Source organism: Talpa europaea (assembly GCF_964194135.1).
Source record: "Talpa europaea genome assembly, chromosome: 1".
Taxonomy (NCBI): domain Eukaryota; kingdom Metazoa; phylum Chordata; class Mammalia; order Eulipotyphla; family Talpidae; genus Talpa; species Talpa europaea.
Genome location: NC_140073.1, coordinates 70799440 through 70820855, shown reverse-complemented (window position 1 = coordinate 70820855; position 21416 = coordinate 70799440). Strand labels below are relative to the sequence as shown.

At 40.0% G+C, this 21416-nt stretch overlaps 1 protein-coding gene across 25 annotated transcripts in view; it reads right to left on the bottom strand.

Moving 5' to 3' along the window:
* CLASP1 (cytoplasmic linker associated protein 1) overlaps positions 1-21416 on the bottom strand; it is a gene marked incomplete at both ends in the record, with an annotated part of 222317 nt that overhangs the window by 91486 nt on the left and 109415 nt on the right. For all 25 annotated transcript variants that reach the window (XM_084229882.1, XM_084229881.1, XM_084229869.1 and 22 more), the window contains 7 exons: positions 2321-2380; positions 8785-8855; positions 9818-9953; positions 10781-10926; positions 11833-11925; positions 12715-12788; positions 15814-15966. In XM_084229882.1, coding sequence (XP_084086008.1) covers positions 2321-2380; positions 8785-8855; positions 9818-9953; positions 10781-10926; positions 11833-11925; positions 12715-12788; positions 15814-15966 — 733 coding nt within the window. The remainder of the gene's footprint in view (positions 1-2320; positions 2381-8784; positions 8856-9817; positions 9954-10780; positions 10927-11832; positions 11926-12714; positions 12789-15813; positions 15967-21416) is intronic.

Below are 21416 nucleotides of genomic sequence, written 5' to 3'. Positions count from 1 at the left end.
TTCTACTCGCTTGTCCCTACACTAAATCCCAAATTCCACTTTCTACCTTTAAATTTCAAAACTCTTACCAAATAAAGAGAATACCCAGGAGATTAATGGACAAGAAAGTATTGGGGAAAAAAAGTCTGACTATTTTCTAAATCTAAATGAAATTTCCTATTTTTGGAGAAAATTTTACCTGTAGAAGAACTTGGCTTTGTTTCATCATTGATCACTGGGGTATGGAATGGGATTTCCAGGGGTACTCAATTTATTAAAATGTCACTACTAATAAAACATTACTTCAGCTGTAAAGCTCTTCCCAAACTAGATACTACTAAAAAATGGCAGGCCTCCCCGGTGGCGCAGCGGGTTGAGCACAGCACCATGAAGCTATCCACAGCCTCTGCAGTGTGGGTTCAAGTCTCGGCCAGGGAGATACCCACATGGCACGGCAGACCTCTCCTGTCTGGCCCGCTGCTCCCCTCACAGTGCTTTCAGTCCGTCTGCCTGTTCTGATCCCTGCTCTGTCTCTGGTGAGTCCGTTCACCCTCCCATGCTTCTGGCCTGTACCCCAGGGTGGTACAACATCATCATCTATTGTCCCCAAATTGACAGGAAATGTCAAGGAATAGATCTCAAAATTAATAAAGGACATGCTTCTTCAAGAATGCTGCCAAATTCCTTTTCGTCATGATAATGGAAAATTACCTCATACCATCCTGAATACAGAAAAAAATGCTGACTTTTTGATACAGACATCAGGAAAACTTTCAAGTGAGTGAAATTCCTTTAAAGGACCTCTGAGTTATATCTTCTCCACTAAGAGCAGCTTAAAACATTTACCAAAGGGAACTGCACAGGAACATCATGCAGCAGGATCAGTCAATAAAGAGTCAATCCTGGCTTTGTAACTGTCAGAGTGAGTGCCCATTAATTTACATCTCCAGTCACACTAATATTTCTTTTTTTTGTTTTTTAAACAGGGAAACTGCCTTTATTCATGTCACTTGATTGTGTGCACAGTGAATCCTAGGAAATCTACCAAAAAAGTTACTGAAATAAGTAAATTTAGATAAGGTTTTAGGATACAAAAACAAAATGCAAAAATCATTTTTTTTTATATATATATATATATATATATATATATATATAGAGGCACGTTTTCTTTCTTTCTTTCTTTATTTGTTTGTTTTTGTTCATACATGCACTGGGTACAGTCAGAAGCGCGGGAGGGTGAGAGAATTCACCAGAGCCAGAGCGGGGAGCAGAGCAGGCAGAAGGACCGAAGTACACTGCTGAGGGGAGCAGCGGGTGGCAGGAGAGGTCTGCGCGCCATGTGGGACCCTCCTCCGGTGGCCGGGGAGCAGCCGGGGATGGAACCGGCGCCGCAGAGGCCGCGGGCAGCTTCGCAACCCAGCGCTCAACCGCTGCGCCACCGGGGAGGCCCGCAAAAATCATTTTTATTTGTAGATACAAGTAACCAAAATTTACTACAACTCTATATATTATGTCTCCTGCTAAATTCTTCATAAATTTTCTTGTTTTAAGATGTGATTGAGTATTATATTATCTAGTTTCAGGTGCAGAGTTCAGTGACTTGACATATATATCTCACTACATATATTATATCATTATTTAGTGAAATGATCACTGTATATATTGACATAATGAAATGATCACCGTTAAGGCAAGTTAAAATTCATCACCACAGATAGTTACAATTTTTTTTTTTTTTTGGTGATAAGAATTTTTTTTTTTAAAGATTTATTTATTTATACAAGCACTGGGTACAGTCAGAAGCACGGGAGCGTGAGAGAATTCACCAGACCCGAAGCGGGGAGCAGAACAGGCAGACTGACAAAGTACACTGCTGAGGGGAGCAGCAGGTGCGGCAGGAGAGGTCTGCGTGCCATGTGGGACCCTTGCCGGCGACCAGGGATCGAACCAGCACTGCAGAGGCTGCAGGCAGCTTTGCAGCCCAATGCTCAACCGCTGCACCACTGGGAGGCCAATAGGAATTTTTAAATTCATTCTCTTAGCAACTTTCAAACATACAGTACAGTATTACTAATACTGCATTAATGTATAGTGATATAATGGGAAATCAAAATCAACGATCAACTGTAGACCAGAGACACACTAATATTTCAATCAATGAAATTCACTAACAACTTTTGCCAATATTATGTGCCTCACAGCATCAGAAATCATAAAAACAGTCATGCGAACAATAGCCTAGATTCTTCCATTTCTTATAGGAAGTGGCTTAGATCACTCATGCAGGCATTAAACTTCAAGATTCAATGCAGAGATAAAAATCAGCAAAATAGAATCTTACCTTTCCAGTGAATGTGTCTGCCATTCTTGTAAAAGTAAATCTAAAAATTCAAAACAGCGCCTGAAAATTGTAAAGAAAAAAATACACAATGTAGTAAAATTTGCATGCTAGTGAAAATGACAGCTTTGCTCTTCCTAAGTAACCCAACATTTCTCTTTACAATTGGTACATTTCTTCTAATTTTTATGACTTGAACAATGGAACATACATTAGAATTAAGTGAAAACCAAAGAAAATGTAATTACCTACAATGGCTCATATAGAAAAATCACCGATACACATATAGGACACAAAAGTTCCCTTCAAATGAGACACTTGAGCTTCAAGGCAAAACTATTGAAAGGCTGTCACTGTCATTTGCTATTATACTACTTCAAATAATACATCAGTACAGGATGTATATAAAAAGAAATCAACACATATTACAGAATCAGGGTATTTGCATTAATTTCACAGAATTGCCTTGTACAAAAACAGCTGAAAATACCCTAAAAATTTGCACATTTCCTTACTAAGAAGGTAGTAGGTGGAACTTAACATGAGGCTTTTCTCTAATTACTTCCCTATGTTTCCGCTCTTCAATCTCTCGGTATCTTATCAAGCTGTCTCACTTTAGAGCTCTTCCTTGGTCTGATCTGTACACACAACAATTTTGGTCTCATTTCCTTTGTATTACATCACCACTTTGAGTGCCACCTCTTTATAATTTCTTTTTTTGGTGAAGTCTAGGATATCTCTTTGTAGCAGTAAATCCTGATTAGTCTTGGAAACCCATTCGAGGTAATCTTTCACAACCAGAACTCTTTCCTGTGATACTTCCAATTCAAAACCTCATAATCCATAAATACTTATCCTATGCTAAATTCCAGAAATATGGTGGTAACCAAGACACTCCAGTAAGACAACAAACAGGTTCCATGTGCCTGCCTCTAGAAGCAGGCAGGCAAGCTGTTCAACTCATGCTTTGGGCTGGTAACAGTGGGGACACAGAGCTTTATCAAGTGAAATCTTTCCAAGGAGAGAGAGTGTAGGGAAAACGATTGTCAGGCTTTTCTGCGCTCCCGCCATTAGGATTGATGATGGATCCTTGAGGTCCTGAATGCATGCCTGATGGCGGGCACCTGGAGTAGGGTGTGGGCATATGTAGATGGGACTCACCTGGGCTTATAAGGGCGGTGTCACGGAACGGAACCATGAGAAGGAGAACGGCGGAAAGCCCAGAAAGAGTGAAAATTTGCTGGGGGCTAGGAGGCCTCCTAGTCTCCTGGCCCCCCAGCACCCCTGCCTGCCGGTATCTGGTAAACTCAATAAAAGCCTGAAAAAGCCACCGAGGGCTCCAGGACTCTGCTCCTTTACCTATCTGCAGAGGATCATAGAGATCCTGCTCTATACCTACCTCCTTTTCTGTCACTTTTCCCATCCTGCCTGTAGTGCAGGCAGGCAGCAGGGCAGAGCAGGCAAGAAGGCCGGTCAGATGGGTAAAGGAGAGTCCTGGGGCCCTCAGTGGCTTTTTCAGACCTTTAATGATCTTTCCACACCATTTGTACTGAGGCATCCAGGTACAGGGCATGTGAGGGGGCCAGGAGGCTGGCAGACCTCCCAGCCCCCGCCAAATCTTTACTCTCTCTGAGCACTCTGTGATGTTCTCACGTAGCCATTCTCTGCCGCCATTTTGCTGCACTCTGTCCTCTCTGATGCCGCCCTTATATGCTCAGCCTCCAGGCTCCAGTGTGCCCACTGATGCATGCCCACACCATACTCCAGGTGTCCACCATCAGGCATGTATCACCTGAGCCCATGCTTCTAAGCACCTCCTGCATTCAAGGCCACAGGTGATAGCCACAGAGAACAATGGTGCAAAAGTCTGAGCAATCTTCATTTATCCTACCCTGCCCCAACCTAGGTCATGCTTATTCTAATTTACCCTCTTGCCCAAGTCATTTCCTAGGCTGGATTTTTGTTTCTTTTCTTCACCTACATCTACTTGTCATTCAAAACAACTCAGTCTTCAACTCTGACCACGAAATTTCTTGGAAAAATATCAGCAATGCCCCCCCTGAATTCCTAAATCCACAATACATGTGTTGTCACTTATACTTAACACTGTTTTACATTCTTGTTTTTAATCTTCCCAACTAAATGATAACGTTTCAAAACAAGTGGGGAATTTGTCCAATACATTTCTTATAAATTCTTCAAAGCAAAATAGGTACACTGAAAATATGTTGCCTTGGTTACACTGCACTCGCTGGCTCTCTTACCTTTCTAAGACAGAAGGACTAGGTCAGATGGTCCCTATTCTTTCTCTCACTATTAGGCAACTAATTCTGACTAATAGTCTAACAAATACAAGAACAGCAGTCTTGGTATGTGGTTCAGAAATTGTTAAAGAGAGTAGCATTTCCACTATCCCAGTGATTACAGGTCACCACTCCTATTTAGCGCCAGAATCCAGAAATGCTAAATTCTATGGAGTGTTCCCCCAAAATTCTTTGGCTGACGATTGTAGGGTAAGGTAAAAAATCAGGCTTTTCTGCCCTCCCTCCATCAGGATAGATGAGGGAACCCTGTGATCCTGAATGCATGCCTGATGGTGGGCACCTGAAGTAGGTACACCTGTGCTAAGATTGTGCTTTTTTAAGGGTGGTGTCACGGGGATGCCAGTAGAAGCCAAAAGAGAAGAAGTCCAAAGCAGAAGCAGAGAACGCCAGAGAGCCCAGATAGAGTGAAGATTTGCTGGGAGGATTGCCTCCCAGCCCCCCAGCACCCCTGCCTGCCACGTACCCACTGAACCCCAATAAAAGACTTGCAAAACCACTAAGGACTCTGACTCCTCCTTTACCTGGTCTGCATGGGATCAGAAAACCTGCTCAGTGGCCCCGTTCCTGACCTTACAATTGGTGTAAGTCGGCAAGATGATCCATGCAGACGGGTATGGAGCCCTCCGAAGACCTGGAGGGACTAAGGAGTAACAGACTGTGTGAGCTTGTGACGATGCTGTAGGTGCCACGGCGACACAGAAGGTGGACACCATCCGGGAGCTGCGGGACGAGACCTCAGCTGGAGGAGGAGACGCCCGAGAGGACCAGCCAACGACACCCGAAAGGACCAGCCAATGACCCCTGAGGCAGCAGAATCATCGGCGAAAAGAGGACCATGATTTGGAGCTCACCAGTGCTGATTCTGGGAGAGGCCAAGAGACTTGGACTGATGGACTGACAATTGAACTTGGACTGACAATCCCGCCAGAAGGCGGAGGACCTTGCAGGTTGATATGTTTTGGGACCCTGGGGGTGGAACAGCTTTGTTTGTAAACCCCAGGAGATGGGACTCTGGGGGTGGCCAGTGGGCCTTGATGGCCAAAAGCAGCCTGTGCATGCCCAGCAGCCAGGCGGAGGAGAAAAGCCAACTGAGAAGGCAAAAGCTGGTGCTGATGCTAAGTTGAGAAGCCCTGAGTGGCTGTTAAGCAGCCTGAGTATGCTGAAGCCCTGTGAGTCTCGTAAAATCACCTGTGGGTGATGCCCTGCTCATTCTTGAGTGAGGGTGAGGAGCTGAGGAACCCGTCCTTGGGGGACGGGTGGGGAACGTGGCTTGGGGTGGAGCCCAAGCCGCATGTAGAGTTTGGATCCCCAACCCATGTGCTTGTGTAGTGGGTTGGCCTGAGTGCAGGGGTCTGTGAGTCGCACTGGTGGCTGTGAAGGCCGAGTTGGAGCGACTGCAGACAGAAACCCTGAGGGTTGGTGATTACCCCCAACAGAATAGAATCACCAATCCCAGAGCGAGTGCATCCTGGGGGTGGATGCTGTGTGTTGCTTATAGCTGAGACTGCAGCCAGAGAAGGCCAGGAAGCCCGACGGCTCCTGGTGTGTTATAGTAGATGCCGTGAGTGATTCCCCTCCCTCGTATGAGCAGTGCCTTCGGCAGCAGATTTGGTGGCTCATCTGCTGGTTCCAATAATTGTCCTTTGCACTAGGTTGGTGCCCTGCCTGGACTTATTTGTGTTCTGTTGCATTTTGTTATATTGCGATGTATTTGCTTTTGTGGGCCATGGCTGCATTGTTTGTGTTTGCTAAGAAACTTGTGTATGTGTGGTTTATATGGCAGAAAACCCTGAGGGGGTGGACTGTAGGGTAAGGTAAAAAATCAGGCTTTTCTGCCCTCCCGCCATCAGGATAGATGAGGGAACCCTGTGATCCTGAATGCATGCCTGATGGCGGGCACCTGGAGTGGGTACACCTGGGCTAAGACTGCTTTTAAGGGTGTGTCACGGGGACGCCAGTAGAAGCCGAAAGAGAAGAAGCCTGAAGCAGAAGCAGAGAACGCCAGAAAGCCCAGATAGAGTGAAGATTTGCTGGGGGCTGGGAGGATTGCCACGTACCCACTGAACCCCAATAAAAGACTTGCAAAACCACTGAGGACTCTGACTCCTCCTTTACCCGGTCTGAATGGGATCAGAAAACCTGCACTGTGTCCAGTCCTGCCTCTACAACGATCTAACCCACAATGTAATGATATTAGGAGATGGAGCCTTTAGAAGGTAATTGGGGTCAGAGACGGTAATGGGGGTGGAGCCCTCAAAATGGGATCGGTGCCCTTAAGATTAATGATCCTACAGAGTTTGTTCACGCCCCTGCCATGCGAGGACACAGAGAGAAGGCAGCCTTCTGCAAGCCACCCTCATTAGAACCCAAATACCATCTCAGACTTCCAGCCTCCAGCATTGTGAAAAAATAAATTTCTGTTGCTTAAATCACCCAATGTGTGGTATTTTGTTATGGCAGCCCAAGCCAACTAACACACTAAACATCCTACAACGTTCCACAACAAAGATCTGTGTCACTTCACTGGAACTCTGCCTTACTCAGAGGGAAAACACATTCTAAATATCTCTTAGAAACCTAAAACAATAGGGAAAATAATAAAAGCAGCAGCCGCAACAAATTCTAATAATAATTACCATTAATTAGGCTTTTACCAAGTGCCCGAGGCGTCTTACTTAAATGACTAAATCCACAAAAAAACTGTACACAAGTGTACTCTCAATCCTAACAGTCCAGTAATTAGTAGCTGGGAAGTGGTAATGCATCAATAAATGTCTGCTGTGCTCTGAAATTCACTATCATCCCTCTACCTTGCTGATTTTACACCCTCACTTAGGGTGGTGGGGAGCAGGGGGCTAATGCCACTCCACTCCCAAGGAGAAGCTGAACTATGAATCAAGGGCAAATTGCATCCCTTAGCAATAAAAAATTGAGACATGCAGGTAGAAATTAGACTTTTTAGTGGAAGGAGCAAATTTCTTTTTCCTAGCTTTACATATTTGATTATTCCCCTTTTTCTACCTCTTCCTCTCATATGTAGTTGCTAATAAAATGGACAGGGGGCAGTATCATGCTAAGAAAGTTCTCAAACCTGTGGAAATCTGGCAGGACCAATGTGACACCCTAGGAAAGGAGTCAGCTAGAGTAGAGGTTTCTAAGCCTTAGAGTAAAGGATGCTTTCACTGGTCTAGGATCAAAAATCATAAGTATGAGAATGGATATTTCTTTACTCCCAGGTCTGCCATTAAGTTATCCTACAGAGTTCTTGATATAGTCCATTGAGTGGCTTTAGGAGGCCCATGAATCACACAGAAGTCTATAGAAAACTACCCTGTGCATTTTAATCTTCCAGGGAAAGGGGTCCACAGATTTTAAGAGATTCTCAAAAGACACTGATTCAACAATGAAAAATAACAGATCTCTAAGAGAAGTGCCTTAACACTCTCATGGGCTCTGGAGAAACTGACTAGGACACAAGACCAGGACCTGGGAACAAAGTCCTTGCTAGCTACCCAGGTTCTTTCTTCTGGGTATATCTTCCCATAACCAGGCTGGAGAAGTGATTGTTCAGGATACAGAATTCCAGAAATCACTATCAGAAGATGCAAACAACATGCATCTCCTCCTAATTATGTTAACATTAAATAACTACCATTAATTTTTACAATATCTTTTATTGCATATAGTTACTATCTCCATTCAGATATGGGGACAGAGCAATGATGTAGGTAGAAGAACTACTCAAGGAAAACATGTACGGGGCAGGGCTGGTAGAGGCAGCGGTGAGGGTCCTTTCTTCCTCTTCCTTACCCACCCAATTCCCTGTGCTCGCATGTGCACAAAATCATGCTCTTTCTCTCTCTCTCTCTCTCTGTCTCTCTCTCTCTCTCTCTCTCTCTCTCTCTCTCTCTCTCTCTCTCTCTCACACACACACACACACACACACACGAACAACAAAGAAAGTCATGCAAATTTTCTTTTCAGATTTAGATTATGATCCTTCAATCTAAAGGCTTTTATCGCAGGGATTTTAAATAATGTCAAACAATTCAAACCTGAACTTTTTTCCCATAGACGGAAATCTGGAATTTGCTTTGGTTTTCTAAATAATTCAAATATTGTGGAAACCATTTTAAAATTTACCTTCTAACTGCAACAGACTTAGAGGTACAGTTGCTTGTGATGACAGGTATTAGCCTAGGGATGTGTGTATGCTGTAGAGAAGAACAGAAAACAGAGGTGAACACATGAAAATATAAAAATAAAACAAAATTAAGAAAACTTTCATATTAATCTATTTAGAGCATATATATATTCAAATTAGAATTTCATTCAATTTTAACAGGAAAATGTATTTCATTAGTGTTGCCATAGACCATGAAATATATTGACAGAGCCAAAACAAGCAACCTAATGATACATAACTGCGTTTATAAAGTCAAAACAAATCACTGGCATGAAGTCTAAATCATCTAAACAGTATACAGATCTGTGTGAGTTCATAAGGGATCAGTGGACCTATATAGGCTTTAGGTTTAATATTTGAAGTTGGCAGTAGAAACTGAAAATAATACTAAGTAAGGCACTCGATCAGCATATTCTAGCTAAATTTTAGTTAACATCACCAAGCCCCAATTTCAAGGGTTACCTCTGGGGAAAAGGGACTTTGAAAGTGCGAGGTGGTGATACGAAAAACTCTCATTTCAAGCCTGTGTGAACTAAGGTTTTATTGAAACTCTTATGTAATTATTAGGTTAATCATTTAAATGTAAAGAAGTGTTTAGAAAACTTAACTGAAGAGAATAATTTGCTTCTGGGCTTACATGCAATTAGTTAAATAAAAGTTTTAGGTGAATAACAAGACCACAAGCAAATACATAAAAACAGAATGACTGGAGGGAACAGTAAGAGTCACATACGGGGACATAAAATATACAAACTGAAAAGCAGATGGTCACATATTTAAAACCAACAATGAATCAATGATCAACATGTCAAGAACTACATAATGCATCCTTAATGCACATGATGGAACTATCATTAGAGGGGTGAACAATATTTAGACCATGTTTCCAGCTCCACATAATTGCTCTGATGAAAAATGCCTCTCATATTGTTTATCAATCAACAACGTTACCACTGGTTTATTCTACGTATGGTCACAAAATGTACTTACCCGAATGATTAACCTAACAGCTACAACACCAGAAGTGGCCATAATTTTGGCACTGTTTGGAATTAAATTAAAGATAGTTGGCATAATGGCTTCAGCTCCATGGTCAAACTTATTCCCCAGAACTGATGACAGATGCCTACAATAAGAAATGAAGACTACATTGTAGTTATATATCTTGCAAAAAGTGACGCATATAACCTCTTAACATTTTCAACAATTTAACATTTTTGAGAGATAAAGAACAAAGATCTAAGTAAAATATTTTAAAAATATGTCCAATGTACATGCAGAGGACATGAAAATGATCATTACTCCAAGAATTTTTTCCTTTAATAATTTGTAAATGATTGGTCTTAAATTGCAAATATATATGTGAGCGTGTGTGTATATCAATCACATACTAATAAAACAAAAATCCTTGTATTTTTAACAAATAATATTCATGCTTCTATAGCTCACTACAGCCAGAACAGCAAGTGCATTCTTCCTGTTGTGTCTTCTTTGAAATACTGACATATGTTCTAACACACAGATTCTAGCTTCAAACATTGATACAGGTTCAGCTATGGTACATTAAGACTTTACTATAATACATGCCTTAACATTATAGCTACAGTACTGTTCAGCATACTGATTTCTGATAATAATGCTACATCCTGCCAGCAAAATCAATGAAAAAGAAACATGTTTATAAAGTTACATTTTTCTGTATTGATAACTGCTTCACATAAACAGAGGCTTCAGAGTTAAGTCACTGAATAAAATAAAAAAATGTGCCTCAATTACATAATTGGGCAGGAAATATTATAAAACTAACAGAAGTATAACTGGAATATGTCTCAGAAAGTAGTCAGAAGCTACATTCAAGAGACACAGCAGACATAATGAATGAATGAATCATCTCTGAAGCACTCTGATGAGTAGTTTATGATGTGTGAGAATCCAGAGCATCGCAATCCTTACCCCAATGTGATACAAGCCTCCCGCACTACCTGAGACCGCAGATCCTTAGCAGATAGTTTAAAGGCTCCATCCAAAAGACGCAAATGTTGAAAGAAGCTATCATACTCAGCAGCACCAGCCAAAAGCAAAGATCTAATCTTTTTTAGCTAATGGAATAGAGAAAATTAAGAGTTAAAACTTAAAGACAGAATATCAAGATGATAGATGCTATTAGATATGAGAACTCAACATCAAAGATAAATGATGCAGAAATGGTTTTCTTAAAAGAATTCAGCCAATTAGCTAATATACTGAGCAAATCTACATAGCACAAATAAGAACAAAGAATTTTTTAAATACTGCATTGTGGGATGGGTACATTAGAATTCTACAGAATGTATTTTTTAATTTGGAAACATTTTAGTGTTTTCATAGTCTATGATACTAATGAGAAAATATCTAAAATATTAATTTTAGATTGTGAAAGCTCTTCTCTTAAGCCTATCTTCCCTTACACCTCACTCCAACTAACATTTATTTAATGAATTCAAAAAAGATGCAAGCCTACAGTTTTTTCATAGTATCTGCTACCATTATTAAAAGGCTAGTTTGAATTTGAGATAGCAGCAATTTACCACCTCTCTTTTGCCAGCCAACCAACACAAAACACCTTTCCTCAGATACGACACAGTCTCACTTGAATGTTTAGTCACTTATTTTCATTAATCCAATTTGGAAAATAGAGGGGGTAAAACTTCCTAATAAGTAATATGAAGAAGGGAATAAAGGGAGATTCATTGAAAAATGCCACTAAAAGTCAACTTACTGACCTAGATTGAATCTTTAGTAGATGAGAGTAAAGGGTGGAGACATTTCAGTTAAGTCTTTGCTTAAAGTATAGGAGGTGAACGATGATGTAAAAAATTAAAAAAAAAAAAAAACCCAAAAAAATAGGAGGCACACAAACATATAACTTGGCATGTTATAAAAATAGATATAGATCTGAAATACTGCACTGAAAAGGTAAAGTGAAAGTATGATCATTTATATTTAAAATGAAGTAAACAGCTTACAGCATTTACTCTTTGCTCCCAATCATGCTTGTCATCAGATAATATTTCCCTAATCTTGTTTATGGATTCCTCAAGGTCTCGGCTGGAATAAATCTATAAGCAAAATTAATTTGTAATTAATATAAGAAAAGTTACATAATAAAAACTATTTCTTTATACATGAAATCAAGAGCATTAAGCATAGTAAAAGAAAATATTTCATTTTTCAGAAGGACTTATGACAGATTTGTCTTCGAATCAGCTTCTTTCCCATTATGAATCTATACCCACCAGATTTGATACCCACATATGGATAACCTCCCCTCAAACACAGTTTTATTATAAACGTAACAGAAAGTTTCATGTACAAAAAGGAAAGAAGGCTACTTTCAAATTTACTTTTTCATTCATCCTCACATCTTAGAGAGGTGAGCCCTTGTGATAAGGTCAAAGATTTAGTGGTGAACCTGAGCCTAAGATGTCTGTTACCTGAGTTATATACAGATGACAATCAAGCAACAGGTAACAAGTGATTCACAGATCACTGAAGTCCTTCAAATGTATGAATTTTTCTTATAAGAAAAAAAAATTCCTAAATAAGCATACTTCTTAGTACTCTCATCTAATCAATTATTTTCTCCTTAGTGTGACCTGACTCTCAAACTTTAAAGCAAGCAACTTCTCTCTAGTTCTTAGTGAAAGACCTTTTCTGGGCCTTGACTTCTGCTCTTCATTTCAGCTATAACAGGCTCCAACATTTCCTAGTCTTCAACCTCAGATGTTCTATAATCCTGATAGTCAAAATTACCTTATCTAGCAAGGAACTCCACATATCACAGATTGGAAAAATGAAATTCGAAGAGAGCCTATCGTTTATAATCAAATTCAAATATACTCACTTACCTGTACTACAGGTACATCATCAAATGCTTTAATAAAGTCCTCTTCGTCAACAGCCCCGGCTCCTTCTTTTGCAGCTATAAAAAAAGATAAATTTTTAAAATGCAAACAATGTGCATTGGAGGAGGAGTCTGACTATATAATCAAAGTTACATGTCAGAAGATTTGCAATCATTTTTCTAACAGCTTAATAAAATTTTAAATTGTGGTGGAATTGACAAACATTACTTTCAATATCAAAATGAAGCCTAGTAATTCTATAAAATTGTACACACTACCTCAGTCATTTAAAGAGATCATTTGTGGGGGGGAGATATGGAGGGGCTGGCAGTCTAGCCTTTTTTTTTTTAGATTTATTTATTCACGCATACAACGAACTGGTGTACCGGCCAGATGTGCAGGAGGGTGAGAGGATTCACCAGAGACAGAGTGGGGAGCAGAACAGGCAGACTGACTGAAATACACTGCTGAGGGGAGCAGCGGGGGAGTCAGGAGAGTTCTGCTGTGCCATGTGGGTAGCTCCTGGGACAACCAGGATCGAACCTGTGCTGCAGAGGATAGCTTTGCAGCACTGCGCTCAACCACCTGTGCCGATGATCTATACTATATAAATGTACAAATCTTTTGAAAGATTCCTAAATAAACAGATATTATCAAAAAAAATTTTCTTTCTTTAATTTATTTCTTTTACATCATTGTGTATGCCCCGTAAAATTCCCACCACTAATTCACCCATGAACCATCACCGTAGTCCCTTGTGCTCTTCTCGCCCCTGTTTTGATCCCTTTTCTTCCCTCTCCCTCACAGAATGTCTCTTGATTTATGGTTGCCTGCTAGATTTTTTTTTATTATAGTTGTTCTTGTTGTTTTCCTGATCAAAAAAAATTATTGTCAAGCAATAAATTAGATTATATTATTTTTAGGAAGCTAGCACAACAAATTTGTGAAATACAAATTATAAAGAATTCCACCTCAACTTTATACCAGTCTGAAAACATTTCCATCTCTATGAGTTCATGACACCCGTGTCACTCTTTCATTTATGAATCCATTTCAAGTTCTTCCCCATGAAGTTGTGAGATGCTTTGTACATTTAAAAAAATAATTGCTATCATTTGGGAGGAAGTTTTTGGGAGAAAGTTTTTCTTTTTCCTACTACGAACTTCACTTCACTCATGAAAGTCTGATGACATTTTAACACCTTTTTTTTTTTCATGAATAGTTTCCAAATGGGTGTCTATGCTCATTCCTTGTAATGTAAAATGACTTAGATCGCTTAGTCTCAGTGCTTTGCTAGAGTTTCTTAGCAGATAAATTATCAGGTATTCAGGGTCTACATAGAGTACCTAGATGGAAAAGGGCTTTCAAGAAAATTCTAATTGGTAGCAATGTGTGTCCTCAGACCTGATGCAGATTACTAATTCCATGTATCCTAGCTAACCACAAATAGATAATTGTATAACACTGTGATGCAGTGCTTTATGTGAGGGCCGTATCACACTGAGTACACGGGTCCCGAGTACCTCCTCTGTGCCAGGCACTGTGTCACATACTGAAGAGGTCTCAAAGACCAACCACAGTCCCTGAGCCCAAGGAATCTGACAAGGAGCCAACAATGAAATGCATAACTATGATGTTAAACAAATGGAAAAAGGAAGAGAAAAGGAATGAGGTGTAGACATGGCAGATATCACTGCTTAATTTAAATAGCTGGGATTTTGGGTAGGGGTATGGGTAAGGGACAAGAAGGAAAAGCAGTCTCATCATGCAGAAAATGTCATGTCTTGTGCGTGGAACTGATGTTACCCAATAACAGATGAAGGAACAGAACTAAAAAGCCATTAAAGAAATGTAGTTCTGATACATAATACAACATAAAGGAACTCCAAAACCAATGTATAAGTGAAAGAAGAGAGGCACAAAGATGACACCTTGCATGATTCCATTTCTTAAAAAAAAACAGGTAAATACATACAGAGAAAATACAGACTGCTGATTGTAGGGGCTCAGGGAAGGAAGAAATGGGGAGACGCTGTCATAAGGGTGTGGGGATTCCTCTGGAGTGATCAAAATGTTTTGGAACTAGATAGAAAGGACAGCTGCACAACACTGAATATACTAAATGCCACTGAATTGTCACCTTTAAAATGATTCATGTTCTGTGAATTTAAGCTCAATAATAAATTTTTTTGAAAAAATGCATCAATAAAGAAAGCACCAAGAATAGCAACAATTATAAGAAATTCAGTTTTCTCTTTTGTCATCCCTGATGTTAACATCACTCTCCCCATCAAAAAACCGCCTTTAACACAGACAGATGCTGGTGGTGTAGGGCGTGCAGTGACACCACGTGGATGGAGTCAAGACACTGGCAATCTAGGGTCATTCTTCAGAAGGCGAGACCAGTAGAAGATGCATTCCCATGCTGCTACTTAGGCCAGCTTTTACTTAGTCCATACAGTGCTTAGCTCAAAAGCCCAAGGTTAGCAACAAGCAGACTCCTAAAAGAAGTGGCTATGCAATTTTTTTGAAGTAAAAAGTGGGAACTGTGCATGTAAATTTAAAATGTGACAGCAAAATGAAGCCATCAAAATAGGGCGTGGGGTGGGGGGAAGAGAAGGGCTACTCCCTACCCTATCTATTTTAATTCAACATCCATACTGGTCTCATAAGGAACAATGCTACGTACAAGAACAATGTGTACTTTAAAGCCAGAAAGTACAATCTGCTTTTTGGACAGTCTCAATCTTAACAAAGAAAACTCGCTGAAAAGGCACCACGGTATTACTGGATCCCAATCAACTAATGACATCAGGGGGCACCTTCACTCTCCTTCTCTCAGGCATGCTTTCCTCTGTCAGCTGTACGCTCCTATATGCTCTGTCTTACCCAAATGTGGTGACTCAGCAGCTCAGACTTACATCTTACCAGCTGATCAGCATGGACAGCATAGTACTAACTTAATTAAAGAAAAGCAAGCAGAAATATCCCACCAACAGGATTACTTCACTTCTGAAGGACACAGAAGGCGAGTACCAAGTACATCTGGTTTTTAAAGCTGAAACAGAGGGCGCTACAATACCATGTGGGGGTTGGTCTCACCTGAAGACTTGGATCCAAGAGTGGATGACCCAAGCCGGCGGGTGGTCCCCATTCCAACGTTCCTCCGGGAGCTTGGTGGAGCTTTAGATGAAGTGGAACTGGCAGATGAAGGTCTATTACCATCCACAGATTCTTCATCATCAAAATTCTTATCTGAAGAGTAAGAACAGAAATCATTGTGGGGTTTTTTTTTTGTTGTTGTTGTTGTTGTTATTGTTGTTTTAGTACTTTTTCACCTAAATTTAAAGCAGTAACTAGTCTTAGAAATGAATAGCTTGACAAATCTTTTGGGATCTGAAGTATCCGTCCAGGGTCTAGAAAGGCTTAGGTTAAGTTCATGGTGTAGCTACATCATGTGTGTTTCCACATATCTAAAATGTTCTCCCACCCCAATTTTGGGAAACAAAGGATAATGAAGAAAGCAATCTCATAAAATCACCACCTATCAATAGAAACTTACTTTAACACTTTGGTACATTTCTGACTATTGCAGGCATGTTTTAATAAAAACTGACATGAGACTTCATGAACTTTTGGAATATTGCTTATTCCAACTATGTCCATTATTCCACCTGATGAAATATTCTTCCTAAATACCATTTGAATTACAAAAGCGCAGTACTTTATCATTTGAAAATGTCACAACTGAAATATTCTCTTATTGTTAGATAAAAAAGATGGTGCTAATAGCCAATCCTTAGACATAATATTGCAACAAACACCTTCCTACTTGCATTCTGACTGAATTTCTAACAATTTTAATGGGAAAAAAATCCCTAGAAGCAGTATTACTGGGTTGAAGGTATAAAAGTTTTCTGATGAATATACCTTCAGAAAAAGCCATATCAATATTTTTTTCCTGGAAGTTCAAAGTAGCGCCCATCTTGCCACACCCTTGCCACAAAACACTGAATATTGTCATTTTCAAACTTTAACCAATTTAATATGCTTTTCCCCACACCCACCCAAAATGCTTCTTCAACCTTGTATTTCCTTTCAGTGAGGTTGAGCATTTTTCATAAGTTCATTAATTTCTAAATTTTCTAAGCAGCAGTGGAGCCAATCAATATGCCTCAGGTAGCATTTAAAGTTAAAAAGAAAAAAAAACTTTGCTGAGCTGTTAAAAGTCAACATATTTCTAGAAACCATTTAGGTGACACAAAATTAAAGCTTTCACGATGCACTGTGCAGAGTGCCAAGGGCATATAGAGCAAATGTGAGTCATTCAGGAAGCTAAACAAAGAACTGCAGAGTAATTAAAAAGAACACTAACTTCTGTGGCTGGCAATATTCATGATTTCTGAAAAGGGGCATTAGATCTTTACCAAGATGTCTGAAGCAAATAAATGTTGACCAGAAAACAGATATAAGTAGCACCTTGTTTTTCTTTCATAGCTAAACTATCAACAGCCAAATCTGGTGTCTACTCTGGATCCTACTAGTCTTGGTGCTCACCACAATCCACTTCAAATTACATGGCTTCTTTTTTCAACATCAAGGAAGGGAAATGTATTCTTACAAAAGCACATCTTTGTGCAAACAAACTTCCTTCAGCAGACTTTAAATCTTCCACACCTCTGTATCAAAGTTATGGTGATTCACAGATGGTTCTTTCAACCCATCCTCACTTTCTTATTGTCTATAGCACAGACTTGACATGTGAATTCAAAAGGTGATTCTTAAAGTGCAAGGCACAATAACAAGGTCCTTCCTGAGTAAATTTCAGTGTGGTGCAAAGGACAAGAAGAACCCAAATAAGCCACTGCCAGGGCCTCCCTGGTGACACAAGGGGTTAAGATGCAGCATTTTGAAGCTATCCACAACCACTGCAGCACAACTTCGATCCCCAGCCAGGGAGGTGACCCACATGGCACAGCAGACCTCTCCTGTATCGCCTACTGCTCCCCTCAGCAGTATATTTCAGTGGATCTGCCTGTTCTGTTCCCCACTCTGTCTCTAGCGAATCCTCTCACCATCCTGCATCTCTGGCCTACACCCCAGCTTTTGTATGCATAAATAAAAAATAAATCTTTAAAAAAAAATAAGTCACTGCCATCATTAGCAGTGATAAAGACTGATCTTCACTTAACTGCCTCTGGCAAGCAAGCCCCAAAAGCAACTGAACCTTTGTCATCAATCAATCATGTTGAATAACTATAACCATTATTGTGTTCAGAACAGTAATAATCCCAGTCTGTGGAAAGGTAAATGACAAATGGGGGGAAATGAGGACACTATCATGCTTCACTCAAAATTTTATGTAAATGGTAGTTAGTAGTTTAGTCCTTCTAACACAGGGAGGGGCACACCATTGATAGCTACATTCAGTTATTGAGAGTTTTCAATGAACCAATTTCACTGGAATTCCTGGGATTTCTGCTTGCAGCAACAATTGACTAGCAAGGATCAGACTTAACCTCTTATAGTAAATAGCTTTCTAGAAACCAGACAGAATGTATAAAAGAACTACTTTCAGACAGGACAACAGGCAGTGTGGAACTGTGGGTCCCTGACAGAAAGGAAACAAACAAGGTGAGCTATACAATCACCCCAACTTTCTGCTTTTTCCATTACGACTAAGTACAAGAAAGGTGATATGAAATTGAACCGGGCAGTCTTGCTAAACTGAGAAAGGGGGGCCTCCCTGGCGGCTCAAGGGGTTAAGACACAACCTATGAAGCTTCCGCAACCTCTGCAGCACGAGTTTGAACCACCAGCCAGCCAGTGAGCAACCCACATGGCACAGCAGACCTCTCCTGACTCGCCCGCTGCTCCCCTCAGCAGTGTATTTCAGTCAATCTGCCTGTTCTGTTCCCCACTCTGGTGATTCCTCTCCCCCCCTCCACACTTTTGGCCTGTTTCCCAGTTCTTGTATGCATGAATAAATCTTTAAAAAAAAATAAACTGAAAAGGAGTATCATAGTGCGGGGAAGTTGTGGTGGCTGGAAATTAAAGAACAGATTGCCACAAAAGGGAAAGCTACACAGAAAAAGAGCTCAAGAAATACAGTGCTCACTAGGCCATCCTTGTGTGTAAAATCTCACAAAGTAGGGGAAATAATGACAAGGAAGCTGTAAACGGAGTAATTCCCAAAGTTTACACAAAGTAAAGAGATGCTTTGGCACCAAACTGAATGTTCTCAGAGACTCCCCAACATTCAGCAGAAATGCCCCAGAAAGGGGAGAGCTCAGTGGAAGGGACTTAACCTATTTCTGGAGTGAAGGTTACACTAAACCTGGGGTTAGAGAGATTTACAAATAACTTAACTACTTTGTCAAACCAAAGCATAACTATCTTTAAAGGAATACAACAGAACTGAGACACTCAAGAATGTAACATTCACAATACCCAACATCTAATCAAAATGTCCTGACAAGAAGCAGGAAAACATGGGCTATAATCAGGAGAGGAAAAAAAGTAAAAAAAAAACAAAAACAAAAAACAAACAAACCAGTAACTAAGAAATGTCAGAGGTGATGGAATTAGCAGGTAAGAATATTAACATAACTATGTTCAATTATTAAGGAACGTATAATGAGAAAAGGTTTTAAAAAATCTTTTAAAATGGAACTTTTAGAACTGAAGAAAATACAGTATCTGAAAGGAAAATTTCATTGACTGGGATTAACAGATTACACACTGCAGAAGGAAAAAAAAAAACAGGGAATTTAAACATATAGCAATACAACTTAACCAAAATTACACAAAGACAAAAAGAAAAAGGCTAAAATAAATAAATGAGGACTAAAGTCTTAAATGCCTGTGGAATGGGATAATGTGTAGCAGTCTAACACATGTGAAATTGTTCTCCCAACAACAGGAGACACAGGTAAGAAGACACATTACATACAGAAAAACAAAATGATAGTAGACTTCTTTCAAAAGTCAGAAGACAAAGCTACAACATGCTAAAAATGGTAAAGGGGAAATATTAACCTAGAATTCTAGATTTAACAAAAACATCTTTAAAGAATAAAGGCTAAATACTTATTCAGACAAACTTTTTAAGATTTATTTATGCATACAAGAACTGGGATGTAGGCCAGAGATACGGGGGTGAGAGGATTCACCAGATAAGAATGGGGAGCAGAAAAGGCGGATCCACTGAAACACACTGCTGAGGGGAACGGCGGGTGAGACAGGAGAGGTCTGCTGCACCGTGTGGGTAGCTCCCTAGCCAGAGATCAAACTCATGCAGTGGCTGGTGATAGCTTGAGAGCATTGAGACTTTAACCCCTATACCACCAGGGAGGTCCCAGACAAACTTTTTAAAATGGGATTCATCACCAGCAGACTCACACCCCAAGAAATGTTAAAGGAAGAGCTTCAGGTCAAAGGAAAATGATACTAACTAGAAACTTGAATTTACATGAAGAAATGATTATTTAAGATAATCGTGGATGAATGACTTTCTCATTTTAATTTCTATAAAACTTCATTGACTGTCTAAAGCAAAACACAACATTCATTTCCATTCCTTTTACATCCTTATGTTATGTGCAGGTAAAGAAACTGCAGTTATGGTTTATGTTGCTGTAGCAGATGCCACACACACAAAAAAAACTGGGAAAGCATGAAGAAAATGAAAGCCGTTAGTTCAGTTTCTGTCCTCACAGAGAATGTGCTTTTTTAAAGTTCATTACAATTAGTCCAAACTTCCTGAAGATGTCACACAGTAGTACTGAAAAGGAACATGTTTCAGCATCAGTTTCTATGTAACCCTCACCCCCAGCAAGGGAAGAGGGAAAAGGCAGATGCATCAGCCACTGCAGGGTTTTTAAAAACAGAACTCTAAAGAGTCACAACTCAGTCTTTTACTTGTCCTTGGGAAACAAATCTAAGAGCCTTGCGTATCTGATATTCTAACCAGATTAGAAGCAACTAAATATAGGAATAGTGAGAAGCGAAGGTACAGAGTTAAGCACAGTGATGCTAACGAGAAGTGACAGCTGAAACCTATTAGCTAAGTAGAAACTATAAAAAGCAAACACACATAGGGGAAAAATCCCAAACCTAAATTGCTTAGAATGTCAGCGCCAGCACAGAGGTCAAATCACATTTACACAACTTAACAGCCATGACAGCAGGTGCTCGTAACTAGGAACATGTGCCATCAAGACCACATTATTTTTCATGTGATCTGTGTAGAAATGAAGAAAATTCGTATTTTCTATCTGAATTGGAAATTCATGGACACAGATGAAAAAATCTATTTGTTTTCCAAATTCGAGACTGCTTTAAGTTTAGAGATACTTCACCTAAAAGAAAATTTGGAGGATAAAAGCCGGTTGAGCTTATTACTTGAAAACCAGCATGTTATTTACAAGTAAGTTTATCCCATGTGTCCCAGCTTTGTGAACACTCAGAAATCAAAATCAAATGTAAACGGCTTTCAGAGAGGTACCCAGCTTCAGTTAGCTGAGAAATTTTCTTATGTAGAAGTGCCACTCCTTACCGGAGTATCTGCTGATGGGTGGTGGTTACAGAGCAGATCCATAGATAGGCCAGGATCAGAATCCTCAGTCCTGCTTCTAATGTCATTCAGTATTTCTCAGCTAAATCAATCCATGCTGAGTTCTACGGATCATTTAAATTCCCATTTT